This window comes from Rattus rattus, chromosome 4, assembly GCF_011064425.1.
Source record: "Rattus rattus isolate New Zealand chromosome 4, Rrattus_CSIRO_v1, whole genome shotgun sequence".
Taxonomy (NCBI): domain Eukaryota; kingdom Metazoa; phylum Chordata; class Mammalia; order Rodentia; family Muridae; genus Rattus; species Rattus rattus.
In genome coordinates, this window is record NC_046157.1 from 5,012,623 (window position 1) to 5,033,742 (window position 21,120).

The window sequence follows — 21,120 nt, forward strand, 5'->3', positions numbered from 1 at the left end:
GGGAAGGCGTGCGGCCTTTGTAAAACTGAAGCGTAGAATTCACACAGCACGAAGTGGCCTATTCTCAGTATGCAGTTTGGTGATTTATAGGCATAGTGTTATCTGGTTCATTTCCATTGTCCCCAAAAGAGACCCCGTACCAGTCAGCAGCCCAGTCAGCAGCTCCTTTCCAATCCCCTTGCTTCCAGCCCTACCCTGTGCAAAACACTCACCTTCCTTTTCTACCTTTTTGTTTTGTTTTAGGTGTGGGTGGGTGTGGAGATCAGAGGCTGCTTGCAGGAGGTGGTTCTCTCCCTTCACTCAAGGCATCAAACTGATCGTTACTCATGAGCCATCTTGACTGCCCAAGTCTTTCTATGAGGATTTTTCTGTCTGGAGAATTTTATATAAATGTAGGAATACACGTGGCCATTTATGTCTGGCTACTTCTGCTTAGTGTGAGCTTTGTTGTGATAGTCTCGCTCTGTAGCTCAGGTTAGCCCTTGCCTCTGCCCGAGTGCTGGAGTCGCAGGCACGCACCTCCACACACCTGCACGACATTTTCAGGATTTACTTACGTTCTAACGTCAGTTCTCCACTTTGTTGTATCTGAATAATACTTACATTTATGAGGTTTTTTTGCCCATCACCTAATGGAATCTGTATTTCCTGTTTTTTGACTGTTAGGAATGCTGCTATAGACACGTATATATACATTTTCTTGTTTCCAGAGCTAGGAGTAGAATGGCTGGCTCGTACAGGAGCTCTTACTATTCTGAGGAACTGACGATGTAAATGTGCCATTCCGCGTTCCCATCAGCCTGTTAGAAGGGTTACACGTCCTCACTCCCATGTGTGTATGAGGTGTGGATGTGTGCATCCTGCTGTAGAGAGCAGAGGTGGGTTCTCTGCGTGGACTTGAACTCAGGTCACCAGGCTTGTGTGGCAAGCACCTTTATCCTCCAAGCCATCTCAGGATTCCACATATCTTTGACAGCATCCCGTGAACAAGAAGTAGTGTTTATTTTAATGAAGTCCTACTTACCTGTTTTGTTTTTTCTCTTTTCTTTTTCTTTTTTCTTTTTGTCTTTTGGGGTTCTGTTTGTCTGTTTGTTTGTTTTTGGATTTTTGAGACAGATTCTCTCCTGGCTACCCTGGAAATTACTGTGTAGACCAGGCTGGCCATGAACTCACAGAGATCTGCCTGCCTCTGCCTCCCAAGTGCTGGGACTGAAGGCGTGAGCCAGCATGGCTGGCCCTGCTTTGTTTGCATTGCTCATTTGATATCTAAGAAGTCATTGCTCATCCAAGGCTCTTCTCTCTCACTTGCTCTGTCTTGAGTAGTCTGTAGCTCACCGTATCAGGTTTCAGAACCAAGCTTCATTTCTTACGTGTAAATACCTAGCTGATCCAACATCATTTGTTGGAAAACTTTGTTTTCCCTTTAAACGTTCTCTCCATGGAGCCTGTGGCAGCAGCTTATCTTTCCTGATGGTTGTGCTGCTGAACCCTGAGCCCTTGTGTGACTTGGTCTGCTGCCCTGCAGTGTTCAGTTCTAGTCGAAGCCTTTTGTGGTACTGTCACCTTCTCGCACAGTGTTTTAATAAAGCCCTTTTTATTCTACTGATAGAATCTGATTACACACCCCACGGTTTGGTATTGAATAGCTTTTCATAAAATGATGTAATCCTGGCGAGATGGCTCAGCCGCAGAGGCCGTTGGATTCCCAGGAAAAGAGAAGACACGGCTTGTCTCTGTCCCCGCGTGCTTGCACGCATCCACACTTGAACACTGATAATAAGTTTTTCATTATAAAGGTGTATTCAGTAAACATTTTCCATTACTAACTAACTGCAGAGCTAATGTTTCTGGCCTGTGAAATATAAAACGCAGGAATTACTGAATTAGAAACCATCCTATGTGTGTGTGAACGTGAGGTTATAAGTATGTGCCAAACACAGGCTATGCCATGTTGGCAGTCAGAACCAGGGCTTCACCAACAGAGCTACATCCTTAGCACCAAGAAACCATCCTTCTAGGGCCTGAAAAGATGGCTCAGTGGTTGAGTACTTGTGCTCTTCTAGATGACCTAGTTCAGTTCCCAGCACCAAGGCTGCTCACGGCCACGGGTAGGTGTAGCTCAAGGAGATCTGCTGCTCTCCCTTGACTTCTGCAGGCAGCTGCACAAACCTGACACACATGTACACATGCACATACATATAAATAAAATAAATTTAAAAAACGTTTAAAGAAGCTAATTTTTTTGACATTGTATGTCATGGTCACACAGCTGTTCGCCACCCAGCCTGGCGACTGAGTTTAATTCTCAATACCCACGTGGCAGGAAGGGTGAGCTGACCCTACACATTGTCGTCACACCTTCACATGAGTGCACGGAACATATGCTTGCACATGTAAACATGACATTGCATGGGTAGCAGTGACCGAGACCTGCTATGTACTGGTGTACTGTGCGTGAGCCGCTGCGTTAGGAAAGTCACAGTGCCGCCATCCTCCTCCTAACTTCCCTTCTTCACTCTGGTTGAACAGGCCGAAGGATCAGCCCCTGTGTCCTCCTCGGTTGGTTCTATAATCAAAACTCCTGGGCAGCCGCAAGTGTGTGTAAGCCAGGCTACCATGGCGACCTGCAAGGCCACAGCTCCTGCTGCCGTCACTGCCGCGTCCCTGGTCTCTGCACCAAGCTCCATCTCTGGGAAAGCCACAGTGTCAGGTCAGTGCCAGACACTCCCTCTCCGTCTCTCTCATTAGACAGAATATGCTTGGAAGGTGTTCATATCCTGTATCGTATATCATTAAATAATCCACAGATAATCTCCACATGGCTGCTTTTTTAAACCACACTTGGTGTGAGGTGTGGGAGTGAGCACCACAGCTGAGGAGTTGGTTCTCGGGCTCCAAGCTTGGTAGCAACCCGCCCTAACTTACTCTATTCCGTCCTGGAACTCTTTATATGGACCTGGCTGGCCCAAACTTGCCTCTGCCTCTGCCTCCTGAGTGCTGGGATTAAAGGTGTGTACCACCACCATCACTGATACAAGCCTTCTGAGGCGCGTCCTTTCTCTCTTCCTCCCATATCCTGACTCAAAAGAAAAGCTTTTTCTATAGCGTGGGCACCATTAAGGGTAAGAGAGCCGGGCCTGCAGTGTGTGCACTCTCTTATAAAGACACTGAAGTGATGGAAAAACAAAGAAATGGTTGAGGTAAATAATCAAAGAGGGTTGCAAGTGTTGCAGTAAAAATAAAAAGATAGGCACAACCGGATCCAGCACGTCGCTGCTCCATGCTGGTCCCCTGGTGCTCTTGGACCCGGGCAATCGCTCCCTGGTGTTAGTTCTGGCACCATAGGGCGATAGAGAACTAACATTAATTTATCCAGCGGCGGCTGATTCCAGTGTGGCACCACGCCACATTAGCCTCGCTCTCTTCCAGCCTCAGCGGCCTCTGCTCCTGTCCAGCCAGGAACTTCCGGTCCCAGCTACACAGTAATATCAAGACTCCACAAACTGTAGCCCAGCAATCAGACTTATATGTTAAATTCTCAATCCTCAATACATCCACACAGTAAACTTATAACCTATTGATAAGGCTATAAATTGCCCACCTATGTAAGATAAAATTTGCCTATAGAAATCCATCTCAACTACCTCGGCAGTTCAAGACCTCTGGATCTGGGTCATCCTTCTCTGTCTCCGTCTTGATTCTCCCTTCTCCTTCTCTCCTGTCTTATACAAACATTGTCCCCACCTTATATTTTTACCGTCCAGTCATGGCCCTGACCTAACTGGTGCCAGCCCTCACCTGCATATTGACATCAACTGACGTGCAGGCATCGACAGGACATTGGGTGGCACTGAACACTGGTTAGTAAATAGTCAGAACCTTTGTCCTTACTGCTTTTCAAGTACTTAAAATACAATATTTTCATTAAAAATAGGAACTTGAAAACTACAAAATGCCAGGTCATTGCCTTACTGCAAAGGACGTTTCTTAGCAGCAGCTACTGCTTTGCCTCCCTGTGTACCTTTCTGTTACACTGTGTTTGCAGGGCTTCCTGTCCTGCTTTTCGTTTTGTTTGTTTTAGGACAAGGACACTTGAAAAATAAATTATTATATCAACATTTTATTATGAAGTCTCCATTATCCATTGCCTCCTGCATGCAACTTTTTATTTACTAAAGGATGATTGCTCTGGGAATTTCCTTGTGGGAGAACCTGAGTGTCAGAGAGGGCATGAGCTCAAAGGAAATGCCTGACCTTCACTGTCTTCCCACTCCAGGATTGTTAAAAATTCATTCCGGTCAGTGCAGTCCCCAGCAGGCGGTCCTGACAATTCCCAGTCAACTCAAGCCACTGAGCATCAACACCTCTGGTGGCGTGCAGACTGTCCTGATGCCTGTGAATAAAGGTGCGTCCACCCTTGTACTGACGAGCTCGGTCTCAGGGGAACCCTCCCCCTCGGCGGCGATGTCCCCTCGCTTTGTACAGCTTGTCATTTCACTTACGTTTCATTTCATGTGCATGAGTGAGTGCATGCAGGCGTATGAGGTTAGAGGGCAACTTGTGAGTTAAACTGTCCTCCACAGAGTGGTCCCAGGGATTAAACTCAGGCTGTTGTGATGCCTGGGGTAAGCACCTCTGCCCCTGAGCAGTGTGGCTGGTTCTGGCTGCCATTTCTGAAGATGTGTCCAAAAGCACACTTTGAGCATTGTGAGAGCGGGGGAAATCTTTTTGTTTCCTTAGTTTACTGACTGTCCCCATGTACACAAGGGAGGCTGAACCTCAGTTACCCTGCCACTGACCGGCAGCACAGCCCGAGATTGATGTACATTTAAAATGGACTCTCGCATGGAACTTAGGTCATTTGTACTAAAAATAATGTTTGTCTCTCCAGGAAGACAGGAAGGAGTGTAAGTGCCGTAGGGTGGGGGTGGGGCCGTCAGCTTTGTGTTCTGGACAGAGCCTGGCCATTGCACTCCGGAATGCAGTGGCCACAGCGGTCGCCTACTCAGGGCTTGCACAGGGCTGGGCCTGTCCGCTCTGCCGTGGATGGGAGAGGGCCTTACAAGCCCAGCCCCTCCTGGGGCCACTGTTGTCATTGATGGTCACTGCGAGAAGGGGCTGTCGTCTTCAGTGGTTTAACCACCGGTGAGTGGATAGCTCCACACCCAGAACCATGTGTGCAGTGCTGGTTAACGTCCAACCTCAACACGAAAAGTCAGGGCAGTAGGAGCAGCTTTTAGGAGACCGGGGAGCCGGTGGCATAACAGAAGGTGGAGGAGTGTGTGAATTATGAATATGTGCACATATAAACTTGCTGAAGATTAAATTAAAGAAAATAAATGCTAATTTATTATTATTTCTGTCACTCTTATACTCTCCTCTTTCTGTGCTTAGTGGTTCAGTCATTTTCTACCAGCAAATTACCTACCGTCCTGCCCATAAGTGTTCCAAATCCAGCTGCCCCCAGCCCTGCTCCAGTAACAATCGCAAAAGGTATGTAGGACCTCACACTACCTTTGTTCCAGAGTTTCATGGCTTGAATTACAGCATCTGTCAGTCAGCCACTTGACATACATGCTCAGCACTGTCATGTCTAAGGGAGGGATACATTTGGGGCCTCAGGCACCATTTTTGCCCTTCAGTTTGTAACCTGGTTCAAGAAGCTGCATAAATAGCAAACTATGGCTGGTAAGGACAAGACAGGTGGTCTGAAAAGTAACTACTGACATATCGAAGTGCAGGATTTATGTGCAGGGTTCTCAGGGACAGGACTTGTATAAACCAGATCTTTTAAGAGTAGAGCGCATCCAGCTGTAGGAGGTCTAGGGTGTGTGGGTTGAAGGGAGCAGTAGAGACAAGACCTGGGGCTTACTGTGGAACATGAGCACCGAGGATGCATTTAGGCAGCAGAATGTGAGAGGGAGCTGTGGCGGGAGCAGCCTGAGCCGGCAGGGTATCCTGATTGTGAGAACAGATGAGTAGAAGGTGGGTCCGGTGGTCAGCCGTGACACCCAGCAGTAGCAGGGTCGCGCCGTCGGAGCCTCTAGTGTATTAGTCCTCAGTTCTGCTGCTTTGTGTGTCCGACACTGTCAGTAATTCTATTGTCAGTGCTTCTGTCAGATGCCACACCTTGCATTGTGTGTGTTGGGAATGCACACACCTCGAGACCGTATGGCCGACCAAGTGTCCAGTATTTATGGGTAGGGGAGCCTTTGTTTGCCCCTGAGCAAAATTTGCTGTGAAAGCATTAACGCCACTCTGCGCCTGACTGATGATGCGTTTCACTTTGGACCAGGACACAGCATCTTTTATCTTTGTTTTTTATTACATTCACCGTGTGTGCACGTTGGCTTGCACACACCATGGCACACATCCAGAAGTTTAAGGACAGTTTTCAGGAATTGGTTCTGTTCCCACCATGTGAATTGCAGGACCTAATTCAGGATGAGGACTGGCAGCACTCTCCTTCGCCCACTGAGCCACCTCACCAGCCCTCTTAGGTTGCTTTTAAGCAAAGTAAACGGAAGAGAGAGGGGAGACTTAGCAATGTGGGATATCCGGTAATGCAGGGAGGGAAAGATGGGCAGAAGCCGCGGTTCGGGACCACCATTTGGCGTGGTAGGTGCAGGTACTCGCCATGTTTGGTGTGGCAGGTGCAGGTACTCACCACCGAGGCTCTGAGGACCTGAGTTAAGGCCCGAGGTGGAAGAACCAATTCCCTCAAGTTGTTCTCCGATTCCCCCACACGCCCTGGTACACGCGTGTCCATATACATACATATGCGTGCAATACCAAACAGAGGGGCAGATGGGGCAGCAGTTAGGAGCTCTTACTGCTCTGCAGAAGACCTAAGCTTGGATCCCAACACCCATATCCTAAGCTCACAGCTGCCCAGAGCTCCCAGCCCCACCTCAGGGGAGCTGAGTCTGATGCCCGCTTCTGCCCTCAGTGGGAGCCCTACAGTCCTGGCACACATACACACATAGCCATTAATTAAAGTAAAAAAGGGGGGAGGGACAACCCTAAACATTTTAAGAAAAATTAACAGGAGATAAACAGGAATATATGACAGTTCAAAGTGCAAACACATAAAGAACTAAAGTCAGACCTGGTGGTGTATCCCGCTAATCTCAGCATCCCAGAAGCAGACATTCTTTTATTTTATACAAGAGCACAAATCTACTTTTATTTATTTACTCTCCGTTAGTTTAAATCTGGGACGGGTTCAGCATCACACGGATTCTGTGTCCAATGGCCTTTGCAGGAAGGTTGCTTTGGAATTTGGCACGAACCATACCACTGTTTCCGTGACCCAATCACTTTTCCCCAGATCACTCTGGTTTTGTTTGGTTTGCCTCCGGGAGTCACTGTATTGTTTTTTGCTTTGTACACATAAGCTCATCTCTCGTGTAAGTAGAACTCAGTTTCATGTCGGGCATAAACACCTTCCATTTTAAGAAGAGCCGTGTGCTCTCTTTGGTTCCAGAGGCCTCACTTGTAGCCAGCAGAAATGGCCTTGCACCACGGCCTTCCAGACATACTTGCTTTTTAAGAAGTCCTGTTCCCAGCAGGCCTCCAAAGGCGCCAAGATGGCAGAAAGACTCAATGAGACATTCTTATGAGACTATTAATTAACTAGTTTTTTTTTGATAGCAGAACAAGTTTGAGCAGGAATCACAAAGACCGGATAGCAGGTAGATACTAAGGAGTCTCAGCCTTTGAAGCAGTCAAAGGTCACAAAGACTGGTGAAACAGAAAAGAATGCCCATGATACAGCCAGTGGAGAGGGGCGGTCTTTTGATGACACACGTGAGGGCCAGGGGGATGTGGGCATTTCTAAAGTAGTGACACTCCTGCCTTACATCAGGTAACAGCTAGTCTAGAATATAAACTCGAATATGAGAGATCTAAAAACTATTCTGGAAGAAAATATGAGACCTAGGATGTTGGAAAAAGGAACTTAATTATGAGAATCTTGCTTTATCAGAGAATATTAAAAGCAAAAAGTCAAGCTACAGACTCAAGATATCCTCCACAAACATACATACATACACACACACATACACACAAAAGAATCATGTCTTGAATGTATATAGACCACTCAAAATCAGTGTGAAAACAGTGATACACACTTCTCAGAAGAGGACATCCAAATAGCCCAAAACCTGTGAAGATTATTCAGTTTTATTAGTTATGAAAGGAAATGTAAATTAAAACCCTAGCAATGAAGCAGAATCACCAAGAGTTCAAGTTTACCCAATACAGAGGCCGTGAGGGATATAAAGCAACCAGGGCCTGGGTCAGCCACTGTGGGGCTGTACACACCACACAGACACACACTTGTGTACTTAAGTCAGTAAAGACTGAGAGTAAAGGCAGGGAAGCCATGCGGAGACGACCTATGTCAGCATAGTTCTTCAAAGGAATATTCTCGGAGACATTACTGTGTACATCAGCAGACTTAATGATGCTTGACTATGTCCTGTCGAGGACAGAAGTGTTTTAAACTTTATAGTTTTGTGTGTGTGTGTGTGTGTGTGTGTACCGTGTACATATGTAATATCTTGGGAATGAAACTCAAATGTAAACAAGAAGTGGGTTTGTGCCTCACATACCTGGAGATAATCTCGTTATTTTGATTACTGTTCTGTGCATGGCAGCTGCTTGCAGTGCCCATGCCTGTAACCCTAGTACTCGGGATGCAGAAGCAGGAGAGTTTTCATGAATTTCAGGTCAGATGAGCTGCAGAGGAAATTCTAGGCCACCCTGGGCTAATGAGACCTTGTCTCAAAATACCAAAAATAACATAATAATAATAATAGTCTCATATTCGTGAGCGGTTTCAGCCGTGAAGTAGCTGGTATTCAAACAGCCTTGAGTTATGGCCTGTGGTATTGAAAACCAGATATAATTAACTTGAAAATTACCAAGTGCAACAGATCTGCCTTTTGCTTTCTGCATTGCGTCTCAGAATACTAGAAGGATACTTCAGCTCAGTGAGCTCAGCTGGGAAGATGATTCCAGAAGGGGCACACGCAGAGCTGGAACAGTTGCCATTGTGTGGGGTGGGAGAGATGCAGAGCGGCGTGGGGTGCTGTGGGGTCAGCCTAGGGTTCACTGCCGCTGAGACCTAAGCTGGTGGTTACCTCATGTGCTGAGCCATCGAGGGCAGAAGCCGTCTGAGCCTCCCGCTTTGTCCTCACACCCTAGGTAACAGGGCCCTCAGTTAAGTTCAGCCATTCGGAGGGCTCAGGGTCTCCACCACTCGCCCCTCATGGCTTTCTTTGTGGATCTTCCTTTGTAGTGAAGACGGAACCAGAGACTCCTGGGCCAAACTGCGTCTCACAGGAGACCCAGATAGCAGTGAAAACCGAAGAGAGCTCTGAGCTAAGCAACTACGTCATTCAGTGAGTATTCTAGTGTTGTCTGCGGACTCTGCTTCTGGTGTCTGTATCACAGGATGCTTTTCAGATCATTGTGACAGCTGAGTGTGTACACAGTGAGGTAAGCATGGGGGGCGCTGTCGTGGCACAGCAGAAGAGTTTGTGTGTGTGTGTGTGTGTGTGTGTGTGTGTGTGTGTGTGTGTGTGTGTGTGTGTGTGTGTACTTTGTCTGCATGTGTTTGTCTGTATACAACTTGTGTACCTGATGTCCAGTGAGGCCAGAACAAGGTGTCACATCTCCTGGGACTAGAGTTTCAGATGGTTGTGAACCACTGTGTCAGTGCTGGGAATTGAACTTGAGTCTTCTGGAAAAACAGCCAGTGCTCTTAATTAAACACTGGGCCATCTTTCCAGTTCCTGAAGGGGTTTTAGCACTTGATCAATAGCCACGGAGGCCTCCAAACTTACTTGAGCCTGCTGATGTGCCGTCTGCTGAGTGGAGATGGCACCCTCAAGTGTAACCACCCTGGTGTGTGCAGTTTCTGTTTCTGGGTATTTCCATACCCTGACCGTGCTTTGCAGGTGTCTCTGCATAGCCGTGCACTCCTTTTGCTTTCTCTAAAGTTTTCTCTTTCAAATTAGGAGCCTCCTTCTGATCATGCACTTTGAATTGCTGGGAGCTTCTAGAGACAGTAGAAACATGGTGTCTCTTAACATGACACATGGAGGCTTCAGTCAGTAAGCCTAAGACAGGTGTTTGTATAATAGCAATCACCTTATAAATAGATCTCACTACTAATTTTCAAAAGTAGATAAAATGTCTGGGATAGATTAGCCAAAATCTGTTTGTTCCTGATTTTTTTGTTGTTGTTGTTGTTGTTTTTAAAGCATAAACTGCCTTATAAAAGGAGATCTATAACCACAAATGGTGGTGCATGCCCATAATCTCAGCCCTGAATGAGAGGCAGGGAGATTAGGAATCCAAGATCATTTGCAAATTTGAGACCAGCCAGGGTTACATAAAACCCTTTCTTAAAAAAAAAAAAACAAAAAAAAAAACAGAAGGAAGAAAGAAAAGGAAGCACTTTATTAACAGAGAGAGAGAGAAAACATGTGACAAACCTGCAAAATTCTCTTTGTTACCCTTCCCAGGGTCGACCATTTGGAGACTATCCAGCAGCTCTTGACAGCAGTAGTGAAGAAGATCCCGTTAATTACTGCGAAAGGTAAGACAGTGCCCGCATGTGCACTCTGTTAAGCTGGAAACCACTTGGGGTGTTACCATGACGGTAACTTGTAGCCAGACATTTGCAGGGGTCTCGGAGTCACAATATCTTGGTCGCATCCAATTAGACTTGGTACAGGCAACGCTGGCAACAAAACCGAGAGCCCCGTGTGTGCAGAGGCTTCACTGCTCAGCTCCTCACCCCAGCCCTCACTTAGTCTTCATCACTTAATCTTTAATTCGTCGTCTTATGTAAATTAAATGTTAGCATACACTACTAAGACATAGTGTGCCCACTGTCTGCGGTAGGTGCTTTACTAAAGCACACATTTCAGTAGCCAGTTCTTTGTGTGGTGTCTCCCCAGCTCACAGACGGACATGACAGGGACACCAGGCTAATTAACTCACACAGCTCTGGGTGGCAAGGCAGCATCCAGCCCTAAGACCATTACTCTTTCTCTAAGATTTAAAATGGCATACTGTCTGGAAAGGGACAGTGATCAAGACCCCACACCAGGGGGTTGGGGATTTAGCTCAGTGGTAGAGCGCTTGCCTAGGAAGCGCAAGGCCCTGGGTTCGGTCCCCAGCTCCGAAAAAAAGAACCAAAAAAAAAAAGACCCCACACCAGAGTCTGCTGTGTTGTGCCCTTGGTGAGTGGGGTGAAGCAGCAGAGAAGGTGCTGGACCTTGTTCAAGCTCACAATCCCAGCTCCGGGAGGACCATGGAGAACTATGTTGAGTTCAAGGCCTGCGTGGGCAACTTCGTAAGATCCTGTCTCAGGCTTAAAAATATAAAAATGTTGGCTTGGGATGAAGCTCGAGAGTAAAACACTCACCAAGCGCGTGCAGGGTCCTGGGTTAGATCGTAGAGCACTTACCTAGCATGGGTTGGATTGCTAGCATTGCCTCCTAAAATCAAATATTACCTCCTTTCTCATTTTGGGAATCATTTTGAGATGTTAAAAATGTGCTTTCAACGATGGTTTCCCATCTTAGTGGAAAAGATTCCTCTCACACTTGCCCTACACTGTGTGGGGTGTGTGTGCATGTGCATGCAAGCGTGCACACACTGGGCAGTTCAAGGCCATCTGTTACAGTTTACAGAGAAGAACACTGAAGCCCAGAGTACTGCTATGGCTTACCCAGGGCTACCGAGGGAGCTAGTGGTAAGGCCAAGCCCCTAGTTCACTTCCGTGCATTCTTTAATCTGTCGTCTTTATCCATCATGGAGATGTGTTGTCCAGTGAGAAATATGTAAGACAAAGAAAGGGGGTGCCAGTGAGATGTCTCAGTGGGTAAAGGCTCTCGGTCTACAGGGAACCTGCATAAGAAGCCAGGTGGGAGAGCCAAGCATGTTGGTGCATCCCTTCAATACCGCACTCAGGAGGCATGGGCGGGCAGATCTTAAATTTGAGGCCAGCCTTGACTACTAATGAACCCTGTCTCAAAAAACCCCCAAATATAAAATCTAAGCAGTCAGTACCTAGGAAGAGCTCAGATTGCAGTGGCACAGGCAGTGCTGGTGTGTCTTTACCTCACATGAGGGCAGCCACAGGAGGGTTGTGCTCAGCCAGCCTAGAACCCACAACTTAGCAGAAGTGGGCACTGAGTCTGGGTCTCAGTGATGGGGAGAAGAGAGCCAGCCCTCAGGAGCTGTTGTCTTACTTTGACATGGCATGCAGGAACCCTCACTCGCGCACATACATCTCACACGCAGAGCAATAACACTTCTATGAAAGGAGACACGGAACTTGAAGCTGTAACAACAAACAGCGTTTGGTGTAGACGGTGACCGTTACTCAGAGTCTGTAGTTCTGTTCTAGGTAATGACACCAGCTGCTTTTCTGCCAAGTCCTTGGAGCAGTACTATGGCTGGAACATTGGCAAAAGGAGGGCTGCTGAGGTAAGGCTGCTGGGCCTGCCGCCCACTGCTGAAGATCGGACAGCACAATCGAGGGTAACGCGTCTCTTCTCCTGTGTGGAGAAAAGGGGCGGGGCTTACAGTGCATTAGTGGCACACTGCCGCTCAGTCAGAGGCTTCATTCTTCCCGTCCCAGGTATCTTTGAAAGGCTTGCCCTCCTGTACCAGTGAAAGCATCTAAGATTTCCTCTGAGAACTCTGTGTATTTGGGGTTGAAGAGTTGGGTCAGCAGCAAGAAGGCAGAGGACTCGGGTCCACTTCCCAGCAGTTCACAACAGTCTGTAATTCCCTTTCAGGGGACCCAGTGCCCTCCTCTGGCCACTTCAGACACTGAGGCATGCAAGTGGTACACACAAAGAGACATAAAATTTACCTTTTTTTTATTTGTAAATTTCAAAATAGTAGTAAATTACAGATGTTTACAGAATGTTGCCCAATGCAGTTGAATCATCAGAGAAGAAAGTGTGAGCTGTAGACAGCAGTGGGAGCTGGGTCGTTGAGTTTGGTTTGGGGAAATGAAAAGTTGCTTCATGGCCTGGTGAAAAGCTTGAACGCAAACCTAGAAGGTTCTGTTCTGTTTTGTTAACATTCACACCAGTAGTAACTCTTCATCACATGTGAAGTTCTTACTGTGCGTGTGTGCATGTGCAACACGCATGCTCACATGCTTGCCACTGTACACTTGTGAAGGCTAGAGGATATGATGAGTCAGTTCTCTCCTACCGTGAGATTCCTGCACAACAGCTCATCCGGCTTGGCGGCCGGCATCACCCTTGAGCCATTTCACCGGTCCCAGAGAAGCGCTTTCATATTTCCTCCCTTTGTTGCTAGAGAGTAATAGCATCTCAGTTTTTAGTTGCTTGGTTTATTTCAGTGCACAGCTTTGGTTTTAAGTTCAAGGATTTAATTTTGGATCAAATCCCCTTTAAGTGGCAAAGAGCAATGACCGTACGGAAAGTGTTACAAGAAATCCTGGAGCGGAATCCAAGGTTCCACCACCTGACACCCCTCAAAACCAAGCACATCGCGCACTGGTGCCGCTGCCATGGTTACACCCCACCAGACCCCGAGAGCCTGCGACATAATGGAGACTCCATTGAGGATGTGCTGACCCAGATCGACAGTGAACCAGGTAGGAGGCCTTAGTGGGTTGCCCCGGGGTTGAGCACAATTGCCTTCCTTCAGCCCTAGAGAACACTTGGCTTCGCTGTTCTTCCCTGCAGTTAGGGGAGAGGGAGAGCTGCTCTCGATGGCAAGGCCCTTTCTTCTTCCCACCCCCCCACCCCCACCCCCACACCAACATAACCCTTCAGAACTGGTTATACCCGAGTGTGTCAGGCGTTATACCCAGCCTGGAATGATTATGTCAGCATCGTTGTTCTCGTGGGAGTCTCCTCCTGGTTACTTTGAAGACGCCCAACCCTCTCTTTCCCTTGCTGTGTGACCTTAGGAAGCCCTAGTAGGCCTCCTACAATCAGGATAGGCCAGCGTCTTATGGATGTCACTTTCTGTAGCCCAAGCTTGGGGAGGGTGTTGGGGGCACATGAGAATAATCAGCAGTGTTGTAGGAAATACAGTAAAGAAACAGGCAACTGCTAGAGAATGAAGTCAGGGCCGTGGCAGCATCGGGCTGTGCCGTAAAGAGTTAAAGGGTTCAGCCACATGCACATAGAAGTCAGCATCCTCCATCCATCTAGGTAAGGTATCCGTGGTGAGAGCGTTTGTTGGCTTTTAGATCCATAGCGTTGGTGAGCAGAGACCAGTGGTCACCTCCCAGCTTCACTGGTCCTCTGTGTATACCACGTCGTGTCTCTGAAATGTAGTCAGAAGAGCAGGCAGCAGCCAGGGGCCTGGGTTTCATGTCCTCCTTCGTAACAGTGTATGAGCATCGCTTTATTGTCCTGACGCTCTACAACGTATTGAAGGCTGTGTGCATTACCATGGCAACAGTGAGACATGGATGGTATTTCATTTTATTTATTCTTTTTTTTTTTTTTTTTTTGAAGTGAGAAGCCTCAGGTAGCCCAGGCTGCCCCAAAGCTCACTGTGTAGTTGCACATGAACTTGTACATCTGATGCTCTTGCCTCAGCCTCCCCAAGCACCACACCTAATTGATGCAGTGCTGGTCGTCAAACCCAAGCCTTCCTGAGCCTAGGGGCCTCCTCCATGCATGGCAAGAACTCTCCCCACCTGAGTGAGCTTCATGCCCAGCTTGAATGGAAATGGCTTGATCTTCTTTGCTGTACTACATTTCTTATGTTTCCCATCTTTTGAAAAAATGAAAATCAATTTCATGGTTCAGAAAGTGGGGCAGTGGCCTAGTTGTCCACTGGAGTGGATCATGTACTGCCTTGGTCTTAATGCAGCCGAGTACGTTAGGAATAGGACACTTGTCTGCTCTTCTGTGCGAGGCACTGGTTCTCATGAGAGAGTCACAGGAAGGTTGGCTCCCACAGCACCCGCCTTCCTCAGACTGGGGATCGAGTCCTTGCCTGTCCTCACCTCGGCTGTCACAGACTGCTTCCTCTTAATCTAGAGTGTCTGTCGTCCTTCTCCACTGCCGATGACCTCTGCCGAAAGCTGGAGGACCTGCAGCAGTTTCAGAAAAGGGAGCCTGAGAATGAGGAGGAAGTGGACATCCTCAGCCTGTCTGAGCCTCTGAAGACCAACATTAAAAAGGAGCAGGAAGAAAAGCAGGAGGAAATGAGGTTCTATCTGCCACCAACCCCAGGCTCAGGATTTGTTGGTGACATTACACAGAAGGTGGGAGGCTAAGGCTGTGGTACTGTCAGATCGCAGACCAGACAGTCTACCTCAAGAGCTTAGACAGCAGTCTGCCCAGCTGACATGTGATTGGCTTTTGCCCATAACTTAGGTGTGTTCCCACGCTCCCGTGTAGAAAGGTTGTGTGTTCAACACGGCTACAGAGCAGAGGCAGGTGGTCACAAAGGCTTTGCTCCTGAGGTTTTTTTTTCTTATCTGCTTCTCCTTCATGAGGCATATTGTAATATTTTCATGTCATTCTTGAATGAGCAGTCCCTATCCATCCGGTCCTGTCAACTCCCTGTCCCCCTGCACCCCAAAGCCTATGCTACCTTGTTACTTGGGAGAGAGCTATCAAACCTGATGACACCAGGCAGCTCCTTAGCATCTGCCTCTGCCAGCTGCTCGGGACCCAAGGGAAAGGCAGCATTTGCTGCCACCCACACCCGCTGGGTGCACACCAGGAATGGTGAGGTTACCAGGGGCTTCTCTTTGCTTCTTGTAAAAATGGCCCTGGAGTCTTGACTTTTAGACCTTCTAAAGTATTGCTGGCACTATTATGAATTCTTTGGAGATCCCATTGTTTCATGATAAGATATTTGGGGAGTAAAAGCATGATTACGTGTTGTCCAGAGTGGTTAGAGAGCCCTCCTGCCAGCCAGGGGCCTGTGTGTACCAGAGAAGTTTACTCGCTTCGGAAAAGGCTTGTTTCCGTTGTTGATGGGACAAATGGCCCTCTTCTGCTCTTCCAGATCGGGATCACCTTGCAGCCTGTGGCACTGCATAGGAACATGTATGCCTCAGTAGTAGAGGACATGATCTTAAAGGTAGGTACCTGGTGGCACTGTGACCAGAGTGGATTCTAGGACCTTGTGAACAGGGGACAGAAGGGAACAGAGAGGGCAACTTCGAAATCTCACTTAGGGTTATGTTTCCTTCCTTTTCTATTTCTCTTCTCCTAGTTAAGGAAGTGAAGCCGTGTTCTGTCTAAGAACTGAGGGGTTTGTTGTGTTGAGGGTAGAACCCAGGGTCTCACACATGCCACACCAGGCAGGCAGTCTGCCATGGAGTCCCCTGGCTCCCATAGCTACCAACATCGTTTTAGTGCAGTTTCTTATGTTTATTAAGAAGTATCCTATTGTGAGAACTATCTGTGCTCTTATGATAGAGAGGGAGAAAACCGAGGCTTGGGCTTCCCTGCCTCTCACAACAGAGAAATAGCTACAGCTGGCCTGGGTCTTACCTCAGCAGTTCTCTTCCATTCTGCATCCCTCCAAAAGGGAGACTTCAGCAGCAGCCCTCGCTCAAGACCTGCTTTCCTTAGAGAACTGTCCAGTTAATAAGAACCACTTAGTCCAATGTTTAATCCCCTACATCATGACCTCTAAACAAACAAAGTTCAGTTTTTCCCGAGAACTTTGTGATATTTAGCTGGCAGTCATTTCCAGAGGTCGGGTAAAGAATGGGGTCAGCTGCGTCTCTCCCACTAGTGAGCACATGACTCTTCTGTAACACCAGTCTTCTGTTCTAGGCCACGGAGCAGCTGGTGAGTGACATCCTGAGACAGGCCCTGGCAGTTGGATACCAGACAGCATCTCCCAACAGGTACTGGTGCTGGTGGTGGAGGCCGAGCTGGTCAGTTCCTCTTGAAGATGTTTGTTTACCCATAATTCAGTAGAGCAGGAGTAGAGTGCTTGGGACAGTAGAGCCTGACAACTCTGAGGATCTGTTCTGTAGTTCTGAGAGAGCCTCTTGGCTTGACAGCCTAGCTGTGCCTTCCCAGCCATTACTTCATAGACATGCAGGTCTGTTGACTCGCAGGGTGAAGCAGGCAGCTGGCTCTCACATTAAAGACCGTAGTCGTTCGTGTGACGGATGGTAGGGCCGAGATTGATAAATACTACCTAAACGTAAGGTGCATGTCACTGCTGACACACTCTTTCTCTAAGAGCCTGGGATCCTGAGCTCTGACGGGGCGTTTTCTCCACTACCCAGACCACAGGCCCCATAGTCAGACTCCTCTCACAGCTTTGAACCTTGAGCTCACTGTCCCCTCTTCCCTGAGCATTCAGCCCTGAATGGGATACACAGTTCTTAACCTTAAAAGAGATGCGGTTCACAAGTCCTTTTTCCCTTCTACTCAAAGCACTATCATTCTCCCTACTATGTGGAAGGCTACCCTGATGCTGTAATGCAGTATCATTCTCCCTACTGTGTGGAAGGCTACCCTGATGCTGTCATGCAGTATCATTCTCCCTACTGTGTGGAAGGCTACCCTGATGCTGTAATGCAGTATCATTCTCCCTACTGTGTGGTGGAAGGCTACCCTGATGCTGTCATGCAGTATCATTCTCCCTGCTGTGTGGAAGGCTACCCTGATGCTGTCATGCAGTATCATCCTCCCTGCTGTGTGGAAGGCTACCCTGATGCTGTAATGCAGTATCATTCTCCCTACTGTGTGGAAGGCTACCCTGATGCTGTAATGCAGTATCATTCTCCCTACTGTGTGGAAGGCTACCCTGATGCTGTCATGCAGTATCATTCTCCCTACTGTGTGGAAGGCTACCCTGATGCTGTCCTGCAGTATCATTCTCCCTACTATGTGGAAGGCTACCCTGATGCTGTAATGCAGTATCATTCTCCCTACTGTGTGGAAAGCTACCCTGATGCTGTAATGCAGTATCATTCTCCCTACTGTGTGGAAGGCTACCCTGATGCTGTAATGCAGTATCATTCTCCCTACTATGTGGAAGGCTACCCTGATGCTGTAATGCAGTATCATTCTCCCTACTATGTGGAAGGCTACCCTGATGCTGTAATGCAGTATTTCCTCAGGTCATGGGGCCCCAGTTGAGGATATGAGGTCAGACACACACATAACATAGAGGTCTTAAGTCCGTGAGGAGAGGAAGGGGGAGAGGAGGTAATAGCAGCAACAGCAGCAGTGGTAGTAGTTGAAAAAGTTGGGATAAAAATTTTCAGGCCTAACCCTGCTTGAAAAGCAGGAGGAGCCATGCTTTCTGTGTTGCTGACTGGAGATGTGGCAAACTGGGTGGTTTGAATAAGAGTGTGTAAGGGTGTGCGTGGCTGGCCAGGACTGTCTCCCACCCTCTGGTGCTTTGAAACAAACCAGCCTGCTAAGACTTAAATATATACCATTCTCTTCTGTCTGCATCCTCTTTTTTTTCCTGTCAGCTAATCACTTGGCCAGCATGACAGCCTCAGTCCTGTGACCAGAAAGTAAGGTTTGAGTCCTGGGTAGTACTATATAGATGGAGAAGAATTCACGAGAAGTGTGAGAGAGACTGGCCTCAAGCCTTTGACATTACCTCCTTCTATAAGAGAGTGGTCACTTCAGTATATTAACTGACTAAATTATTCCTGAATGCATTTGACAAATTATACCTAATTATTCTTTTGGGTTTGTTTGTTTGTTTTTCGGACTAGGATTCCCAAAGAAATTACAGTGAGTAATATTCATCAGGCCATTTGCAACATTCCTTTTCTGGATTTTCTCACGAACAAACACATGGGGAGACTGAACGAGGATCAGTGAATATCGTGAAGAGATCCCGGAAAGCAGGATGGAGGCTGTGTCTAGAGTGTGCAGACTGTGACCTCGTGTTTGGAGAGGCTGGTGTTCTCTGTTGGAATGCCATGGCTGCCAGACTTCCTTCCATCTAACTGCAGGTTACACAGGGCATCGAGCCCCAGGTGCCCGCCTTTGAAGACACAGTTGGCCCCCCATTCTGAAGGGAAGCTGAATGGACACACATGGCTTTGTCAGTTTGCATTTCTTTACTCTGACCAGGCTCTGCAGGGCCTTGGTGTGAGGCCAGGCACATGCCCAGGGTGCTTGCTCCCTCTCTGGACTGTGCTTGGGTTCACCTTTGGCCTGCTTTTCAGAAGGCAACAATAAGCCCAGCATGCGGGGCTGGGGAACTCTGAAGAACAGAGCGAGCAAGCACCTCCTCCCACCGTTCTTCAGCGTAGAAGGGGGGGCTCGCTCTTGGCCGGTGTGAGTCAGCTACAGAGAGGGTAATACGCCATGTGGGAAACCTGAGGCCAAGAAGGCTACAACAAGACTTTTACAGAACCATGACACTAATGCTGTGACGGCCTGTTGAGGGGGTCCCAGCAGAGCTCAGAAGGCATCAGACCTGTGCCCGTGTAAGCCAGGAACTACAAGTATTAGTGTAGGTACCAACCTCAAAGTCAGGCACTTGAGCCGTGTGTGGGTCCTTCTGTTCATGTGGGCTTCAGAAGCTGCTGCTGCCCCATGTCAAGGGGAGGGAGGCAGCCCCAGTGCAAACCTTACTAGGATTGTCCTCTTGGTGGACTGGAGTCCTGTCCTTCTCTGCCAAAGAGTTCTACCAAGATGAAAAGGGTTGAAACACCTGTGAGTGCCTTACCATGAGAGAGAACTTCTCCAACCCAGTGTGCTAATGCGCGGAGGCCAAGCCCTCGGTGGGAGGTGCAGACAGGACGCTCTAGCACCAGTGCAGAGTGCAGCAGGCACTGGAGACTCTCCAGTCCTCCTAACTGTTACGGGGGCACAGGAAAGACCTTAGTCTCAGTTGTAAACCTGCTCTTTCTCTACTCAAAGGAAACTTGAAATATCCCAGTAAAAGTCAAAGAACCTTACCTAAGCAACATAAAGCCTGTTCTCTCAGGTCCTGTGGGTAGATGTGTGAGTCAGGAACTGCTGCAGGAAGGATATATCTTTAATTCAGCACCTAAGAGCTGCAGGTGAGAAGGGATCTACCGTGCAGGGATTGGGCAAGCATAGCTTACTGGTACAGTTGGGTATAGAAGGCTTAAGAATTTGGTCCATGTAGCAGATCGATAGGCTGACACACATCTGTTCAGAAGTGGACAGAGACCGACATGGTAGAAATCCCACTAAGAGCAGATTCATTTGTTGTGATGAAAACCTAAAGAAATTACTTTTTTGCTAAAAAAAAAAAAAAAAAAAAAAAAAAGATTTAACAGTTTCTGTGTATGTAAAAGTTTCAAGTGTTTTTTAAAATCATAACGTGTAATAATTGTGTATCATTTTGTCTACAATAAAACGTTTAGTATTTGCAATGGGTTTTCTGAGCTGGAAGCACCATACTTAGAGGGGCTCATTGGGACGTGGCCGTGGTCTAGGTCTTTGTAAGTTAAAATTAATATCTTTCCTTTCTTAAAAAAAAAAAGAACATGCAATATAAAAGGATCACAGCCACATTCAGGTTACCTACAAAAATAGAAGATACTTGGTGACCATGGGTATAATTATTTCACACAACCAATTTGGGGTAAAGGAAAATGCATAAATGGATTCAGTTTCTCAAAAAAGCAGACTCTCTGTCTATCTGGTGAGATAAAGTTGGTCTGTGCTGATGTCTGGCACTTCTGGGATGCGATTCTTACTTTAAAAGTCCTCACCCGGGCAGACATTCCAGAACTAAGGAGTTTCTGTGAAGCGGCATTGATGCAGTCCATGGCGGTAGCTGGGAAGCAACTTGGCAGAGGGCCAGCAAGAAAGCAAGGCCCTGGACAGTAAGGCTGGCTGGGGCATAGGTCACTGTGGGTGCTGACAGCTCCCTGGGCCTCAGAAGTCAGAAGTCCTGAGTTCTGTCCCTCGAAGCATGGAGAGGAAAGACCTTCCTTCCTGCAGCTTGTAAATGGGCTTTCAGGCTTTCCGATTAGCTGGCCTTGTAACGTACACAGACCTGATCAAGACGGTTCCCACACTGGTCACTGAGGTTATGGAATAATATTGAATACTCTTCTCAAATTAACAGATTAAATTGCTTTATTTTTTCAAAACTTACAGAATACAA

At 47.6% G+C, this 21,120-nt stretch overlaps 1 protein-coding gene across 2 annotated transcripts in view; it reads left to right on the forward strand.

Moving 5' to 3' along the window:
* Yeats2 (YEATS domain containing 2) overlaps positions 1-19,743 on the forward strand; it is an 82,456-nt gene extending 62,713 nt beyond the window's left edge. The window contains exons 21-31 of one of the 2 annotated variants that reach the window (XM_032899945.1): positions 2,530-2,710; positions 4,277-4,405; positions 5,395-5,493; positions 9,305-9,407; positions 10,536-10,609; positions 12,431-12,510; positions 13,459-13,660; positions 15,066-15,292; positions 16,045-16,119; positions 16,824-16,897; positions 18,740-19,743. In XM_032899945.1, coding sequence (XP_032755836.1) covers positions 2,530-2,710; positions 4,277-4,405; positions 5,395-5,493; positions 9,305-9,407; positions 10,536-10,609; positions 12,431-12,510; positions 13,459-13,660; positions 15,066-15,292; positions 16,045-16,119; positions 16,824-16,897; positions 18,740-18,848 — 1,353 coding nt within the window. In that variant the 3' untranslated portion in view covers positions 18,849-19,743. Of the gene's footprint in view, positions 1-2,529; positions 2,711-4,276; positions 4,406-5,394; positions 5,494-9,304; positions 9,408-10,535; positions 10,718-12,430; positions 12,511-13,458; positions 13,661-15,065; positions 15,293-16,044; positions 16,120-16,823; positions 16,898-18,739 lie in introns of those variants that run through there. The other variant, XM_032899944.1, reaches the window with a different exon arrangement.
* Positions 19,744-21,120: the final 1,377 nt, after the last annotated feature.